This window comes from Capricornis sumatraensis, chromosome 13 (genome assembly GCF_032405125.1).
Source record: "Capricornis sumatraensis isolate serow.1 chromosome 13, serow.2, whole genome shotgun sequence".
Taxonomy (NCBI): Eukaryota; Metazoa; Chordata; class Mammalia; order Artiodactyla; family Bovidae; genus Capricornis; species Capricornis sumatraensis.
The window spans coordinates 57,241,462-57,258,980 of record NC_091081.1 but is presented as its reverse complement, the minus strand read 5'-3'; the positions used below and the strand labels follow the sequence as shown (position 1 = coordinate 57,258,980).

The 17,519-nt window shown below is 37.4% G+C and overlaps 1 protein-coding gene across 7 annotated transcripts in view; it reads left to right on the top strand.

Annotated features, from left to right (window-relative positions):
* The first annotated feature begins 2,023 nt into the window (after positions 1 to 2,023).
* Positions 2,024 to 17,519, top strand: part of MED23 (mediator complex subunit 23) — a 41,984-nt gene continuing 26,488 nt past the window's right edge. For 4 of the 7 annotated variants that reach the window (XM_068984810.1, XM_068984808.1, XM_068984806.1 and 1 more), the window contains exons 1-10: positions 2,024 to 2,062; positions 2,417 to 2,448; positions 2,607 to 2,694; positions 4,790 to 4,914; positions 6,755 to 6,866; positions 8,284 to 8,382; positions 9,158 to 9,259; positions 9,688 to 9,757; positions 10,935 to 11,047; positions 12,415 to 12,510. In XM_068984810.1, coding sequence (XP_068840911.1) covers positions 2,024 to 2,062; positions 2,417 to 2,448; positions 2,607 to 2,694; positions 4,790 to 4,914; positions 6,755 to 6,866; positions 8,284 to 8,382; positions 9,158 to 9,259; positions 9,688 to 9,757; positions 10,935 to 11,047; positions 12,415 to 12,510 — 876 coding nt within the window. Of the gene's footprint in view, positions 2,063 to 2,416; positions 2,449 to 2,606; positions 2,695 to 4,789; positions 4,915 to 6,754; positions 6,867 to 8,283; positions 8,383 to 9,157; positions 9,260 to 9,687; positions 9,758 to 10,934; positions 11,048 to 12,414; positions 12,511 to 13,053; positions 13,072 to 17,519 lie in introns of all 7 variants that reach the window. The other 3 variants (XM_068984807.1, XM_068984805.1, XM_068984809.1) reach the window with 2 other exon arrangements.

The window sequence follows — 17,519 nt, the reverse complement described above, 5'->3', positions numbered from 1 at the left end:
GCCACCCTTTTCCACCCCGATCCTTACCAAAGTTTTGAGGTATTCAGTAATTGACAAATATTATTGCTTTTAGATTATCATAACTGAAAATAGTAGATTTTATTCAATTGTTTTAATTAAAACAATTAAAAACCAATTATGATGCATTCATTCATTTTAAAAAACTTCATTGACAGCCTGCTGTGTTCTGGCACTGTGCAAGGCAGTGAGGTTACCAAGTAGAGAAGACATGGTCCCTGTTGTCAAGAAAAGTGCAGTTTCAACTCCTGGCTCTAGGCAGCTGATGGAGCCCCAGAAAGTCAGCAGCTCACAGACATCAAGTCGACCCAAGTTGCAGGAGGGGCATTTCCCGCAGGCTGCAGCCCCTAGGCCTCAAGTATTTTTTTTTTTTAAATTCCTGAGGTATAAAAGCATTGGCACCAAGTAGGAAGCAATTCCCGCTTCAGCTGGGAAGCAGTGGCCTGCAGCCAACCTCGCCCCACAGTGCCTTCAGTTCAGTAGCTCAGTTGTGTCCAACTCTTTGCGGCCCCATGGACTGCAACACACCAGGCTTCCTTGTCCATCACCAACTCACGGAGCTTGTTCAGACTCATGTCCATTGAGTTGGTGATGCCATCCTACCATCTCATCCTCTGTCAGCCCCTTCTCCTCCTGCCTTCAATCTTTCCCAGCATCAGGGTCTTTGCTAATGAGTCAGTTCTTCCAATCAGGTGGCCAAAGCATTGGAGCTTCAGCTTCAGCATCAGTCCTTCCAATGAATATTCAGGACTGATTTCCTTTAGGATTGACTGATTTAATCTCCTTGCAGTCCAGAGGACTCTCAGGAGTCTTCTCCAACACCACAGTTCAAAAGCACCAATTCTTCGGTGCTCAGCTTTCCTTACGGTCCAACTCTAACATCCATATATGATTACCGGAAAAACCATAGGTTTGACTAGATGTATCTTTTGTCGGTAATGTCTCTGCTTTTTAATATGCTGTCTAGGTTGGTCGTAGCTTTTCTTCCAAGGAGTAAGCATCTTTTAATTTCATGGCTGCAGTCACCATCTGTAGTCATTTTGGAACCCAAGAAAATAAAATCTCTCACTGTTTCCATTGTTCCCCCATCTATTTGCCATGAGGTGATGGGACCAGATACCACGATCTTAGTTTTCTGAATGTTGAGTTTTAAGCCAGTTTTTTCACTCTCATCTTTCACTTTCATCAAGAGACTTTTTAGTTCTTCACTTTCTGCCATGAGGGTGGTGTCATCTGCATATCTAAGGTTATAGATATTTCTCCTGGCAATCTTGATTCCAGCTTGTGCTTCAGCTAGCTTGGCATTTCTCATGATGTACTCTGCATAGATGTTAAATAAGCAGAGTGACAATATACAGGCTTGATGTACTCCTTTCCTAATTTGATGGGCTTCCCTGGTGGCTCAGACGGTAAAACGTCTGCCTGTAATGTGGGAGACCCGGGTTCAATCCCTGGGTCGGGGAGATCCCTCGAGAAGGAAATGGCAACCCACTCCAATATTCTCGCCTGGAAAATTCATGGATTGAGGAGCCTGGTGGGTTATACACTCCACGGAGTCGCAAAGAGTCGGACACGACTTCACGCCTTCGCTTTCGCTTTTCCCAATTTGGAACCAGTCCGTTGTTCCGTATCCGGTTCTGTTGCTTCTTGACCTGCATACAGATTTCTGAGGCGGCGGTGCCTTAGGCTGGAAGTTTCACTTGGGGGCGCTCGCATCTGGCTCGTGGATCGCGCTTCTCCACAGGCGGAACCATCTGGCTGGGTCTCTTGTTTCTGTGCGTGCCGTAGTCAGCGCACACCCAGCGCTCAGGCTTCCGTGCGGGTTCCGGCTGATTGCTGGGCCCGGGAGGGGATAGTGCCGGCTTGGCGCCCAAGGAAGAAGTTGACACCGACGAGTTGAAGTTACCTGCAGGCGTCTCCGGCCCTCTGCCCATCCATTGCCGGAGCTCGGGCCTGACCCGTGCCGCACTCCTGGCCTCCAAGGAAGGCGAGGGTGACGGTCCAGATGGAGACGCAACTACAGAGCATTTTTGAGGAGGTGGTGGTGAGTGGAACTGCCAGGGATCCTGGGCGATAACTGGGTGAGGGGGTGGCTAGGGGGCAGCGGCTCAAGAAATCTGGCCCACGCAACCTCTCCCCACCTCTTCCTTGTTGTGACATCGAGTATGTGTGCAAGGGTTGGGCGATTCTCAAACTGCTGTCAAATTCAGTTTCATTTGAAATTCACAACACCCTTTGTTACAGACCAAGCAGGTGGGTATTGTTTGTTTCTGCTCGTTGCTGATTAAGGTGATTTGCCCTATGTTGCACTATATTATTTTGCTCGGGGAGGCCCCTTTCCCTCCCTTAAAAAAAAAAAATCATACTGTTTATTATTCTTTTTTTTTTTTTTTAACAGAAAACGGAGATTATAGAAGAGGCTTTCCCTGGGTGAGTGTATACATGGCAGATCTTTGTGTTTTTACTTGATTGTATCTTTGTAAGATTTTCTTTAGATCTGTCTTGGAGGTTTATAAGATCTACTATTCTGCTTATGTTGAATCACATTTTTAAAACTAGTGGCAAATAATTCGATTTTTCTTTTTTAGCATGTTTATGGACACCCCTGAAGATGAAAAAACAAAACTTATTAGCTGTTTAGGGGCCTTCAGACAATTTTGGGCTGGACTTTCTCAGGTGAGCACTGCATTTTTAATACACTCAGCTGACGATTTTTGGCCCTTTATTTTTTTGCACTTACTTTGATGTTGCTGTTAAGATTTTTCTGGAAAAGGAGAATAAAATTGTCATCATCTTTTATTTGTCTATTCTGGCTTCCGTTCGTTTCATCTTGTGTTCTTCCGGTAGAGAATCTGTATTGAAAAATCAAGTTGACCATAGCACAGTGTGAGTTGTTTTTATAAATCTCTCCCAAGTGAGATTATATAAAACCATTTTCATCCTATTCTGATTTATTTAGTGCACTACAGAACAACTGTGTTAGGAGTTGTAATGGATAAAAACTTCATTCATTTAATCAGCAAAGGAACTGGTCCAGCATTGATACAAAGATATTATAATAAAGATACTATAGTAAAGATACAAAGATGCCACAGTAAGGATCCAAAGATACTTTAACAAAATTGAGGCAAGTACAGTAAAACTTAATAACAAAGAGCATTCACCAGAAGTTGCAGCCTTGTAAAAGATAAAATGTTTGAACCTTAAAGAACTCATGATCCAGTAGTACATTATTACCTTCTTATGATGTCTTATAAGTAGGAAATTGAGAACTGTTTACAGTTGAGCCGCTAGTGACTAAGACTCACTACTCAGGAATGAATCGCATAGTTGCAGTGCATTCGTTCTTTTACATTTCTTTTACTTTTGATTATTTTCTAATATATTCATACCATACAAAATGCAAAGGGGTGCAAAAAGTTCCACCCAATGAGTAAGATTATCTGCCTTCTGCTTCTCTTAGCTTAGTCATTTGTTTCTTTCCCTGTCTGCAATCAGTGTTTCCAGTTTATGTTTCCTTCTGGAGTGTTTAATGCATAGAATCGTTGCTATAGAATGTCTGTATGCCATGTACATTATTCATTAGCACTTCGCTTTTTCCCTCTTAAATTCTCAAATTGATGTAATTTTATATCAATCCATTTAAAGTTACTTCTGTCCTCTTTCTTCCTTAGAGCAGCATTATATCCTATTATATGGCTGCACCGTCCTTTGTTTAACCAGTCCCCCACAATGTGATAGGTTGCTTCTTAACCTTTTTCTCTTTAAATAATACTATAATGAATAGTTTTAGGCAGGGGACACAGAATACATTATTGCTGGGTCAGAGGATGGTTCTATGTGTAGTTTTTGTAAAAACAATCTAATAGCTTCCATAAGGGTTTTACCAATTTATCCTCCCACCAGCAATATATCAGTGGGATATATATTGCTATTCCCTCAAGCCTCACAGTAGCATGTTATTGAGCTTTTTGATCTTTACCAGTCGAAAGCATGAGAAATTTTATCTCAGTGTAGTTTTATTTTGCATTTCTGTGAGTGATATTGAACATCTTATATCTTTCTAACATTTTAATGTTTTAATAATTGATTAAACACTGTATGAGTTAAGATAAAACCCTTGTCTTCAAGAATTTTGTGTTCTGACAGAGGATCCAGGAAGAAAATAAGTATTTCTAAACCAGCACTATTTATTCAGCAATAGAAGTGTGTATGAAGGACAGTGGTAGCACAGAGCAGGACATCTTGAGGATATTCTGGAAGGTAATCTTTGATTTGGGCACCACATTTTGGTATCAGATTTAAAGTTTTGCAGGTCTGGAAAATGGATATATCATTAGCTCATAACTGATTTGGCTCTTAGGGATTAGAGTCACTAAATTCTCATGAGGCTGATGTACTAATTCATAGTGGATTTTTTCCTCCAGTGACAGAGATATTTATATCTGCCATTAAGGGCACTGCTTACAGTGCCTTTGCTAGGCTTTTTTGTTGATCATGAATATGTTAATAGAATCATACTCTTTCTGGAGGTCCCATATAGTAAAAATGGTGGAAGTTTTAATCTATATAATTGTGTGATTTTAAGTTTAAAATAACTCAGCTACTAAATCTGAATTTTTTCAGTTCTTTTAAAATTGTTTTCATCCATTAATTTATAATGAAGTATCTCACTCATAGTCTTCATATATACTCCCAGACGCTTTTAGATATTTGTTACTTATAAAATATAAGTTTAGACCTAAAATGTGATCATTTTCTAATTTTCTAGGAATCTCATGAACAGTGCATCCAGTGGATTGTTAAATTCATTCATGGCCAGCATAGTCCTAAAAGAATTTCTTTTCTTTATGACTGCTTAGCAATGGCAGTTGAGACTGGTCTCCTTCCACCCAGGTATGGTTAATGATGAATATGAACAATCTGAAATATTTTCTTTTTTTTATTAACATTTAGAAATTGGTTGAGGTGGTTGTTGTAAAAGGATAAGAGAATAAAGAAGGCAGTTACAGTCAACAAAAAGTGCTTCATAGTATCTCAGTTTTAATTTCGAGGATGCAGTATTCTTAAAATTGTATACTTCAGGTGCTCAAAACCAGGCAGGCTTTGCCTTTTTGCCCAGGGATTAAAATCACTCACTTTGACAAGATTTTCTAGGTAGTGTTTGTTGTATTTGTTACAGTCACTGATTTGTTTGTTGAATTTTTTAGATTCCACATATAAGTGATGTCATATAGTATTTGTCTTTCTCTGTCTGACTTATTTTACTTAGCATAATACTCTAATAGTCTGTCCATGTTAATGCAGATGGCAAAATTTCATTCTTTTTTTATGGATGAGTAGTACACTATGGATGAGTAGTACACTGTACGGAGAAGGCAATGGCACCCCACTCCAGTACTCTTGCCTGGAAAATCCCATGGATGGAGGAGCCTGGTAGGCTGCAGTCCATGGGGTCGCTAAGAGTCGGACATGACTGAGCGACTTCCCTTTCACTTTTCACTTTCATGCATTGGAGAAGGAAATGCCAACCCACTCCAGTGTTCTTGCCTGGAGGATCCCAGGGACGGGGGAGCCTGGTGGGCTGCCATCAGTTCCAGTTAACTTTTGCTGCATGATGAATTGCCTCAATACTTCATGGCTTAAAACAGTAATAATCCTTTTATTATTAACATTCACAATTACAGTGCTTGCTTGGACAAGGAGTAGGAAGGATTTTCTCAGGTTTTGTGTTTGCAATCGGATGGTGGCTATGACTGGAGTCATGACAAAGATTTACCCATTCATATGCCTAACTGTCACCTGAGAGACATCAGCTGGCACTATTGGCCAGAACCTACATATGCCTTCTCTGTGTAATCCTGACTTTCTCACAGTGTAGTGGAGTCTAGGAGCAAGCATTCATAAGAGGGCTAGGCAGAAGCTGTGTCACTTTGCCTTGAAAGCCTTTCCATTTGCCAGTCTTGGACCTGCCCAAACTGAGGGATAGATTTTTTTTTCTACCCTTTTGACATTGATACTCTTCTGGGAGGAGCATCACTATCACATTTTAGAAGAGCACATGGGGTCGAAAGTCTTATTGCAGCCATCTTGGAAAAACACAGTTTGCCACTAATTGGTTAATGATACACATTTAACCAACAGCTTTTGGTACACTTCTTTCTAGCAAAAATATAACATAATTAATATTAGTTCTACTTTGGAGAAGGCAATGACACCCCATTCCAGTACTCTTGCCTGGAAAATCTCATGGACGGAGGAGCCTGGTAGGCTGCAGTCCATGAGGTCGTGAAGAGTCAGACACGACTGAGCGATTTCCCTTTCACTTTCATGCATTGGAGAAGGAAATGGCAACCCACTCCAGTGTTCTTGCCTGGAAAATCCCAGGGACGGGGAGCCTGGTGGGCTGCCGTCTATGGGGTCGCACAGAGTCGGACACGACTGAAGCAACTTAGCAGCAGCAGCAGCAGTTCTACTTTAGGACTTTCCTGGTGGCTTAAGATGGTAAGGAGTCTGCTTTGGGTTTAGTCCTACTCTGGGTTAAGTCTTTCATATAAGTAAAAAATATAAAATGCTTTATGTAATTTTTTGAAAGTGTGCTTGAGTAATGTACCTTTATGACAATTATTAACACTTACTGTGACAAATATAATATCCAGAGTTTGTGGACCTTGGCTATTAGAGAACTTACAAAACTCCTGTCTTGTAACTGGAATGGGTATTCCTTTTTTTCTAGGATGGTTTGTGAATCCCTGATAAACTCTGACACACTTGAATGGGAAAGAACACAGCTTTGGGCCTTAACATTTAAACTGGTTCGGAAAATAATTGGAGGGGTGGATTACAAGGTATTGTTTTTTCTGATTATAAAAAGTAATCGCTGTCAGATATTAATTTTTCAGTGTATATTAATTTCACAGAAGAGAAATGAAGTGGAAGCATTTATAAAATCTCTTTTTTGTTGTATTTCCTGAAGGAGTTTAAAATCGCCCAGTGTTTCCCACAGCTCTCTGCTCCTCTCCCAACATTCTTAAAAGTGCAGGTGGCTGGTGAACTTCTGTGACAAATAGGGAGTCACCAGGCAGACTCGGTTCTCTCATGCCACAGATCTTATGATCTTGGGGCCCCTGCCCAGTGGACAGGCATAGAGCAGGGAGGTGTGGAATTGAGAAGGGATGCAGGCATCAGCTGACAAAGGGAGCAAATCCTGCTTCACCTTGGCCACCTTGGGCTCTGTCATTCTTTAACTGGTATCTTCAGCACTCTGCTCTTGGCCAAAACCAACAGCATACACACTCTGATTGTGTCTCATAACACAGCTCAGGAGCTCCACAGCTGCAGAAGCTTCTGCGTCATTCAAGCCACTTTGGTTATTGTCTCTTGAAAGACTTGCGGATACCTGACCCTGTGCATTATATCTGTATTTTCACTGATCTCAAATGGTTTAACTGATAATTATTGGCCAGAGTCATGATTTCATACAAAATTAGTTCTAAGAAGCCTTTTCTGATTATTTTCTATTTACTTGTACTTCGCTTTCCTTAGCAGGTTAATATGTAGTTTTGTACAAATAAGCACCTTGTTTGTATGGTGCTTCATAATTGTTTCTTTCATGTATATGTTCTGTCTTTTACAAGACTGATCACATAGTTTATACTGTGGAATGAAATGTCTTCCCTGTGTATTAGATTCTGCTTTGAAATAATGCAACTGGTAATAGATCTGAATAGATGACCAGTTAGCAGAATAGCCTTATTGGATAAGTTTGAGGGGTTAAAATATGTGATGGATGATGAGAAAGAGGGAATGAAGTTAGAATATATACCAAAAGGAAGGTGCAGAAAAGGTTGTCTGCCAAAAAGTTGAATATTTATTGTCCATGTTTTTCAGAGTATTTTCAAGTTCTTCCAAATGTATTTTTGTCTGTTAAGCTCAAATTAAACTTTTTGGTCCCTCATAATAATAGAAACTTTTCTAATGTTATAAAGCTGAACGGAATGTGAAAAGTTTAATTTCTATCTATAAGTGACTTCCTTTGTTCATTCATATGGCAACCCATTCTTTAGATAGAATTCTGCTTTGAAACATGACACTTCTCTTGGGTTAATGTTAGGGGTTTGAATGTTAGCTTTGGTTCAGAAAAATTAAAAGTGTGACTTTGAGGGTTACATATTTTTCCAAGTATATAATCTTGAAAGCTTTAGGCATTTTAACCAGCACCCAGGACTTTTAAAAAATTTAATCTATGACTTTTTGTTGTATCAGGGTGTTCGAGATCTCTTAAAAGTGATTTTGGAGAAAATCTTGACAATTCCCAATACAGTGAGCTCAGCTGTTGTACAGCAGCTTTTGGCAGCAAGAGAGGTAATTTAAACTTGCCTGCAATTCATTGATCATCTCCTAAAGATGTCTAGTTTTATAGTTACGTGCTTTTAAAATTTACAGTAGTTTATAAAATGTTCCATTTCTTTACTTCTACAAAAATCATATTTTAAAGGTATTATTTCACTTCCACTGTATTTCAAAAGGAAATTTTACATTTTAATTCATAGTTTTTAATTATGAAAACAACAATATTGATATTGTTGTATCTACAACCACTATAAGATGTTGTCCTATGGGCCACTTTAAAGATCTTTGTGCTTTGTACCTAATGTTGCAGGAATTGTTTAGTCTGTTGCCTTCCAGTTGGTTTTAGTCACTCAGTCGTTTCCGACTCTTTGTGACCCTATGGATTATAGCCTGCCAGGCTCCCCTGTCCATAGGATTCTCTAGGCAAGAATACTGGAGTGGGTTACCATTCTCTTCTCTAGGGGATCTTCCCGACCCAGGGATCGAACTTTGGTCTCCTGCATTTCAGGCGGATTCTTTACCACCTGATCCAACAGGGAAGTCTACCAATATTTAATGCATGTTCAATGTTACTTACTATCAGGAATCTGGTCTGTTACTATCAGCAATCGTTGTATTAATCTTCATTTTTAGATATTCACATTTAAATGAATTCTTATGCTATATTTAAGCCAACTGAATCCATGAAATAATATCTCTACTTTTTAAATATCATTGTTGTTGGATTTAAAGGGCACATCTGTGGGACTATTCAAAATAATAACATAGCCCTTTTTTTTTTCCCTAGGTTATAGCATATATCTTGGAAAGAAATGCTTGTTTACTACCAGCATATTTTGCAGTCACAGAGATCAGGAAACTATATCCTGAGGGAAAACTTCCACATTGGGTAAATTTGATGTTTTTTTAAATTTTCAAATAGAAATTTATATTAAAAATTATTATATTAATCTGATTTTTTACGTGCTTATTTTTTAATGGTCACTTGATCCTTAGATAATATGTGATTTTTTTTTTATGATGCATTTCTTTCATCTCTCTGCTGTCCTGTTGAGATAGTTTATATATATCATTTCGTAAAATACACACAGCTTCATCAAATAGCTAAGGACATGGTAGTATGACCTGGCTTAATTCAGGGATAAATGTACTGGTAAGTAATTGTTTAGGAGGAAGTGAAAGAGGACTAACTTTGAGTAGTTTTATGTGCCAGGAATTGTACTGAATCTTTATATATTATCTTGTTTTATGTAAATGATTCTTATATTCAGAGCATCTTGATTTTATTTTTCTACTTGTTTTCATTTTTTGTTTTAGTTACTTGGAAACCTGGTATCAGACTTTGTGGATACCTTCAGGCCAACAGCAAGGATAAACTCCATTTGTGGTAGGATTATAATTTAAAATGTTTTAAATATTTTTTAGTGAGCTGATTTTTAGTGAGCTGACTACTGAACCAAGTTGACGGATGAAATCTTATACGCGTCTTGGTGACTTGCCATTTTAGTATAACCTAGGAGCTTTTATACTCTATAGAGTATAACTCTACTCCCCAGGCACCCGGAAGTCTCAGCAGATCTGTCTCTCTGGCTTTAGTATACCACATTGTCTGACTCCCAGCCCATTCCAGGCCACACCTTTGCTCTGTATATAATTTATTTTGTTTTCCACTTGTTTCATGTTTATTAAAGTCTCTGAATTTCCTTTTAAAAATAATCACATGATTTACAGTTTTTACAGTTCTCATATGTATATTCCTGAATTACTTAAGAAATCATGGTAGCCTCAGAACAGCCTGGGATTATAGACCCTTATTTAATCAGTGACCAAGTTTTTAGCACTTTCTGTGAGTCAAGTGCTATTCTGGGCACTGGAAATACAAAAAAGAAATGAAAAGGACACTAGACTGATAATTCTTAGGCTTTTAGCTTTCATAACTGAGAGGATATTAACATCATTTGATGAATTATGGAAAGTGGTGCAGATTTGAGAAGAGTGAGGATGAATTTAGTTTATGTTATATTGAGCTTAAGGTGCCTGTAGGACATCCCAGTGACAGTATTTATCAGGCATTTGGATACATGAACTGACTAATGGTCATATGCTACTTCTAAGGCCTCTAGGAACATCCTGTTTAAAGTTACTTTGACCTGAGATTAAAGGTCTGTAAACTTTTTCTATAAATGGTGACACGACAGATATTTTGGCATTGTGGGCTATGCATTCTTACAGCTACTCAACTCTGCCATTAGAGAGCAAAAGGAATAGCATTCCAGTAAAACTTAACGAGAGCAGGTGGATTTGGTTCATGGATTGTAGCTTGCTGAACTCTGTCCCTGGACAAATGCAAAATTTGTGAGTTTGGAAGTTTTGTACAAATTGGTCTTTAACCAGCTGGGCTAAAAATATTCAAAGAAAATTCCCAGACTTCTAGCTAATTAAAATATATTTTTAACCAGTGCCTGGTTCAGCATGATATTCATTAACTATTTGTAGAGTGAATGAAGGACTAGGCATTGCTATGTTCACATTTATTTAGAAAGCATTTTTTGTAATACCTACAGGCCGTTGCAGCCTTCTACCAGTTGTAAATAATTCGGGTGCCATTTGTAATTCATGGAAATTGGACCCTGCAACTCTCCGTTTTCCTTTGAAAGGCCTTTTGCCATATGATAAGGTATGTTGTTCAATATGATGACACTTTTGATCCATCAGAGTCTTCATCCAAGACTATATATTGCGTAATGCTAAATTGTCTCTTCATAGACTGAAAAAGTAAATATTCAATGAAAGATAGTTTATAACCATAAACTATGGTTATTGTCATATGATTTCAGGATCCAAGTTTAGCCTGTTGTTTGTGATACTGCAGGTGTTTATGTTCCAGCGGTCCACTTCTGGCAAAGTACTTGGTGTTAGAAAATTGAATTTTTAAATTGATTCCTTGTTTTCACTTTTCCTTTACAAAGCAAGGACCAAACATGAATTTGCTGTGTCCCTAAAACTTGAAGAGTGAGCCTCCTTATTGGTTGTATTATTTTCAGAAGGGGAGAGGTGGGGAAGGACAAAAGTAGAGTAGAAATTTCTCAAGGAGAAAAATCCACATATATCCATAATATGAAATGTGAGATATAGACATAAAGCTATGATGAAACACATATGGCAGATTTGTCTTACTATCTTGGGGTTTGGAGGGAATGACAGAGCAGGTTATAGGGAGGGCCGAATAGTTTTCTGTAAATGTTTCATGTCAAAAATGATGTAGAGAGTGATTGGGAAACTTATCCCAAAGTGAAGGAGGGTAAAATAGTACAACTAAGGTGATAATTCACAGCTTTGGGGATATTAGTCAGCAAAACTTTGAAAGACGAAAAAGTGATAAACTAAATGGAATTTACAATCATATCAGTAATAAAAACAGATAAACTTATTGTGTACTTCCTATATGCCAGGCACAGTTTTAAGAACTTTACTTCATAACAACTTTTATTCTTAACTATCATCTTAATATTTCCGTTATCCAGGTGATGAAACTGAGACACAGAGTGGGGTGTTAACTTTAGCAAGCAGTATGGTCAGGATTTGAACTCAGATAATCTGATTCGGAATAATCTACACTGTAAATCCCTGTGCTGTCAAGTCATTTGTCCTCCCGAATCTGGATGGAAATGATGTTTACATTTATACTTACAGAAGAATGGTTAGAAACGGCCTCCTTTCCTCTTTGATTAGATTTCTGGGCAGAAAATCCTTTCCTTACAGTGATGCTTAAGACTTTGACATGACTGTGGCCGAAGCCGTTCCTAAGGTTTTCTCTATGACCATGAGCAAGTCCCTTCAACTCAGTTACATCATTTATCAAATGAAGGGTGGGAGCAGACTGATTGTAAACACTAAAATCCTTTGATTTTTTCCCACTAGATACTGCCTACTGTGTGAAGGTAACAAGAGCCTTTAGAGGATTTTTTTAATCCCAATTTCAAATTTTTTGAATGAACATTAACTCTGATCTTGAAGCAATGATTTTCTTTATTTTCTTTAAAGGATCTGTTTGAACCACAGACTGCTTTGTTGAGATATGTTTTGGAGCAGCCTTATTCCAGGGATATGGTCTGCAATATGCTAGGTTTAAATAAGCAGGTACTGTACTGTGCTGGAAACCTAGTAAATTCTGCATAGAATCTGCACTATTCTTTTCTCTTTTCTTTGCTATAGCTAACTGAGCAAAACAGTTAAGAACTATTTGATGATTTTTTTTAATATATGGTTTATTAAGTATTATATTGTTTCTATCATTTATATATTGCTTTAAGAATGTTTAAATTAAAAAGGAGATATTTTAAAAGTTGGTTTATTTTGCATTGCTTTTTTTTCTATAAGGCCAGTTTCAAGTATACCTTTTGCCAGAGAAACCTACACATGACTTAACCATAATTTTTGACTTTTTTTTTGTTTGGGTGTCTATTTTTATAACCCTTGGTATCTTCAGCATGGCCTCAATTGCTGGGGTTTTTTTTTTTTTTCTTTTTGGTGTATGTTTTTGGTGGTTTAACATGTGGGCGGGTTTGTGCTGACTCTGGGTTCCTTGAGGCTGGCCTCATAGTCACTGTTTTGTCTTTTCTTTTTTTCTTCCTTTATTTTTGTTCTGTCCTGTCTTGTCCTGCCCATCCTCCAATGCTCTAGACCTTGAACATTGCTCAGGTATGTTCACAACCTTACTGTTGTATTGTGACTAACGATACGCTGGCCGCTTTGTAGCCACTGATTCCATTTAGAGAATAAATGTATGGTCGGGGCTTGAAATTGGCAGGACCATGCTGAGACCAAGGCCACTAAAATGAATTTCTTCTTGGGATATGAGAGTTGTTTTTGGTGGATTGTTTTTGGTTTTGGTTTTTGGTGTTTGTTTGTTTTTTGTTTTTTTAATATTCTTTTTTTTTTTTTTTTTTAATCAAGAGACAACACCTGGCATTTGATAAAGCCTGTCACTTTTTGATGAGTTGTTTCTCCTTCCCACTCCATTTTGCTGTTTTTCCTACTTTAGGGCTAAAGCTAGCCTGGTGGAATTTTCAGAGATGGAAAGATTTGTGGTGGCCTTTATCTTTCCAGATAATTAAAACATAAACAACAACATCAATAAAAATACCTGCCTTGCTTTGCCTAAAAACAAAACAAATTAAAAACAAAACAAAAAAAGAGAAAAAAAAAAACCAGTTTAACAGAGATATGTTACTTTTACAAGTTGGAGTGGTAAGCGTTACATGGGGAAGTTTTTTTGGAAACGTGGAGATTGACTAAGAAATGTCACATTCTTAGGTGACCCCACACCTGCTTGACAAACACCCTTCTTTGTCAGTCTTTGCCGGAAGTGACCCCCTCCTGGAGTGAGCGCCTCTCAGTGGAAGCCCACCTGTGGCAGGAGGAACACGAAATGGCCAGACTTTATAAAACGAACTCTTATACATTCCCAAGTCTGTTCCAGGACTTTTCACCTTTGAGATTTTAAGCAAAATAGTGATTCTAATTATTTTTGTTAAAAATTTTTGAGCCCAGCATATTAAAATAGACCAGCTTTTTGATTTTAATAAGATGTTCTTGTCCAAGTTATATAAAATAGCGTTACTGTTTGCAATACTATAGTGAAGGTTGTGCCAGTGCTTCCATTTATAAAGCCCTATTTTTAAGGACATATAGCTTGGCCATAAAACTTGCTCAGTGTTGAAACTTTGCATGCCAAACCTCACCCTAGTAGCAGTATCTCTTTTATTATTTTAAGTTTTTTCTTCTGAAAAATTTACCAAGTCTCCTTGTTTGGACAAGCCTTTGTTCATGTGAAACTGAAACTGCTTCACACCACAGTATCTGACAGTTACCTCACATAACCTGTCAATGTAACATCTTAAACACCAAGTCATTAACTCTGATGAGCTTTCACTTGAGTTAGAGGTAAGTATTCAGTTAACCTTGAAAGAATGCTTTCATGCTATGTCTTAAACCTAATTTTTGCAATGAACTTTAAGGCATACTTTACTCAGTTTTTTTACAGTTTGGTGAATAAACATACCCATGGTCATTTGAATCCCACCCCCCAGATATCCTTAGCCATCCTTAACTTTTTGCTTTTGGAGGGCAGCTCTTCTCAAACGAGAAATTGATGAAATTTAGAGAAGGATATTTCTGATCTGATCCTTTTAATAACAAGTTTCAACCTAAAAAAAGTTTATGACTAAGACATAAATCCGTAAAAAATAAAGTTTATAATGGAAATGCTGACAGAACATTATTAGTATTGATCCCACTGTAGTGTAAACATTGTCAAAAGTTCACAATTCATCAGTAATTGTTTTGGTAGAAAACACTGTAGTGAGTGGATTTGTAATTGACATATTATTTTTACCACCTAGAAAGTAGGGTGGAAAATGAGAGCACACTGTATAAGAAGCATATGATTAAAAATTAACAAGTTATCACATCTTTTATCATTACAGAAGTATATCCAGCACTACTTTCTTATCCTTTCTCTAGCAATGGAGTAATTTACTTAAAGCTTTGAAACCTTTTAAGAGCTGTCCATATTGTATTTTCCAGTAGGAATTGGGCTACGGTACTTTATCATAAAACCGGTTGCATTCAGAAGGTCATAAATAGCCCAGTTCTGTGACCAGTAGGGTTGAGTGTTCACAGTGGAAGAATCCTGTTTTGTGTGTTTGCACAACAGTTTGTATTCCTTCTACTGAAAAAGAGCATTACAAAACAGATTCATTCCTCAAGCTCTTAGATGTGGTGGTGTATGAACTCTGACTATGCTAAGATAGTGAAGTACTAGACTGATCATTCAGTTTATCCTTAAAAGGCACCATTGAAAGTGGTATTAACTGGCAGGGGACTCCCGTTCTGGTTGGTAGGGAATATGATAAATGAAATACAAAGGGATTTTTCTTCCCAAGTTGTCCTGAATAAATACTGCTTTAAAATTAATTTCTATCTGAAATGATGGTTTTTAACTTAACCAATGCCTACCTAAGTGCATGGGCTTCCAAAGAACCCACCTGCCAGCACAGGAGACAAGAAACACAGGTTCGATCCTTGGGTTGGGAAGATTCCCTGGACGAGGGCATGGCAACCCACTACAATATTCTTGACTAGAGAATCCCGTGGACAGAGGAGCCTCGTGGGCTACAGTCCATGGGGTCTCAAAGAGTTGGACACAACTGAAGCAACTTAGAATGCACACACCTAATTATAATATGTTAAAATTGTACCACAGAAGCAGTACCAAAACCATTACGTGGAAATATCAGGGGCCACTTAATATAGGATATGGTTACTAAGACTGAAGGCATTATCATTTGCCATTTTAAGTAGTGGTGGGAAAAAAAATCAAGGGCATGGGTGGGGATTAATATTCATGTTTCCATTAATGCCTTGTGCCTGATTTTCAGATTGAAAATCTAAAATAAGTTTCCAATACAGTTTGACCATTATGCAGAAATTAAAATGCTAAATTTAGATTCTTACTGCTAAAAAGAGGCTTTAACTAAACATTCATATATGTATGATGTCAGCTAATTCAACTTATATACCTACATCTTGAAGACTTAAATTTATGAAAGCTTTCAGCAGCTTGTGAATCATAGACATAGCATCCATTGGCTACCAGTCTATTGATTGATAATTAAATCATTAAACTGATTTACAGATTTGTTCCACTTTATAAAAAAATTTATGTGGTAGAGAGTCTTAATTTTAATGAACTTATCTTTTAGCAGTTGAAAACTAAAAACGTAGTCTAAAGTAGTTAGCAGCACAGCTCATTTTATAATCCATACTTCTCTCTCTCTCTCTTTTTTTGGTATTATTAAAATTGGCAAGTAAAAGAGGAACATAGGTTTAAGCTATCCCTAAGCTTGGTTTGAGAACTATCCTTGGATTTAACCAAAAACACCTGGGAAATACAGAGTTAATTTTGACAGATGTTCTTCTACCCTCAGGCTATGTAGCTACATTCGGTGCCCTAGATATACCTGACTGATCTAACTATTAACAGAAAATTTGGGGGTAGTCTTGAGTCTTAATACATATTGAATGATTGTCAGCTTTGACTGTAAATTTCCTAGGTTCTTAATTTGCCAGAATCTTGGTATTTTTGGTTTTCCTCTGAATCATGAATTCTTTGACCATAAATCACTACACTTCTAAAAATATGTAGTTAAAATTCAGTTCTTTAAAACAAATAGCTAGTAGTAACATGGAAAACTCAAAAAAATGACCCAGGTGCTAAAAACCAACTTTGTTTAGTTTATTCTTTTTTCCTGAAGCAGATTGATGGAAGATTGTCATGGGTGGAGGAATAGATGACAAATTGGTTAGTTTCCAAACTAGAGCCAAATTCCCATCACTAACGAAAAATTCCTACTGGAAATCCTGGCTTTACTTCTTTTCACAAATTTTTCTGACTCTTGTATACTTTGAATGATCTCGCTCTAAATTTGTGTTGTCTGACACATTTCTTAGGTTGTTGGTGGTTGGCAGAACTAGTGAATTTCAAGCCCTGTACACAGTAGTTTTGCATGCTGACTTAAGAAATAGTTTGTAGTGTTGTCTGTTGCACTTTGCTCTGCTTCATAATGATAATTACATTTGGAGGAAAAGTACTGTAGTCCCAACTGGTGGTGTTAATATTGCTCTTCGTAAAACTGTAATGTGGTTGAACTGTGATCATGGCATTGTGTTTTTGGAAAAATTATGAAACAACCATTGATGCTTACTGTTTTGGATAGATGTTTGTTTTATTTGCATGCTTTAAGGAAGTGCAGCTATATTGGAGCTTTACAAGTTTGGAGCTGGCAGAAAGCATGCAAAAGAGGGGATGCTATTCATTATGTTTTGTTTTTTTCCAAATTCGTCCCCATTTTGCATTTTTCCCCTAAATTTAAAGAAATCATATCCCTTTTTCATGGCAAAAGACTAATCTAAAGTTTATAGGGAATGCATCTATATTAGTATTGTATTCATTAGTAAGGCTTCCAACTGCCTGGCTATTAAGTCATATAACATATTTTATTAAAATATGAAAATGGCTTAAAATATGGCTTAACATTTCTTTTGATAAAAGCTTTTGAATCACTTTAAAAAGCATAAACCTTTTT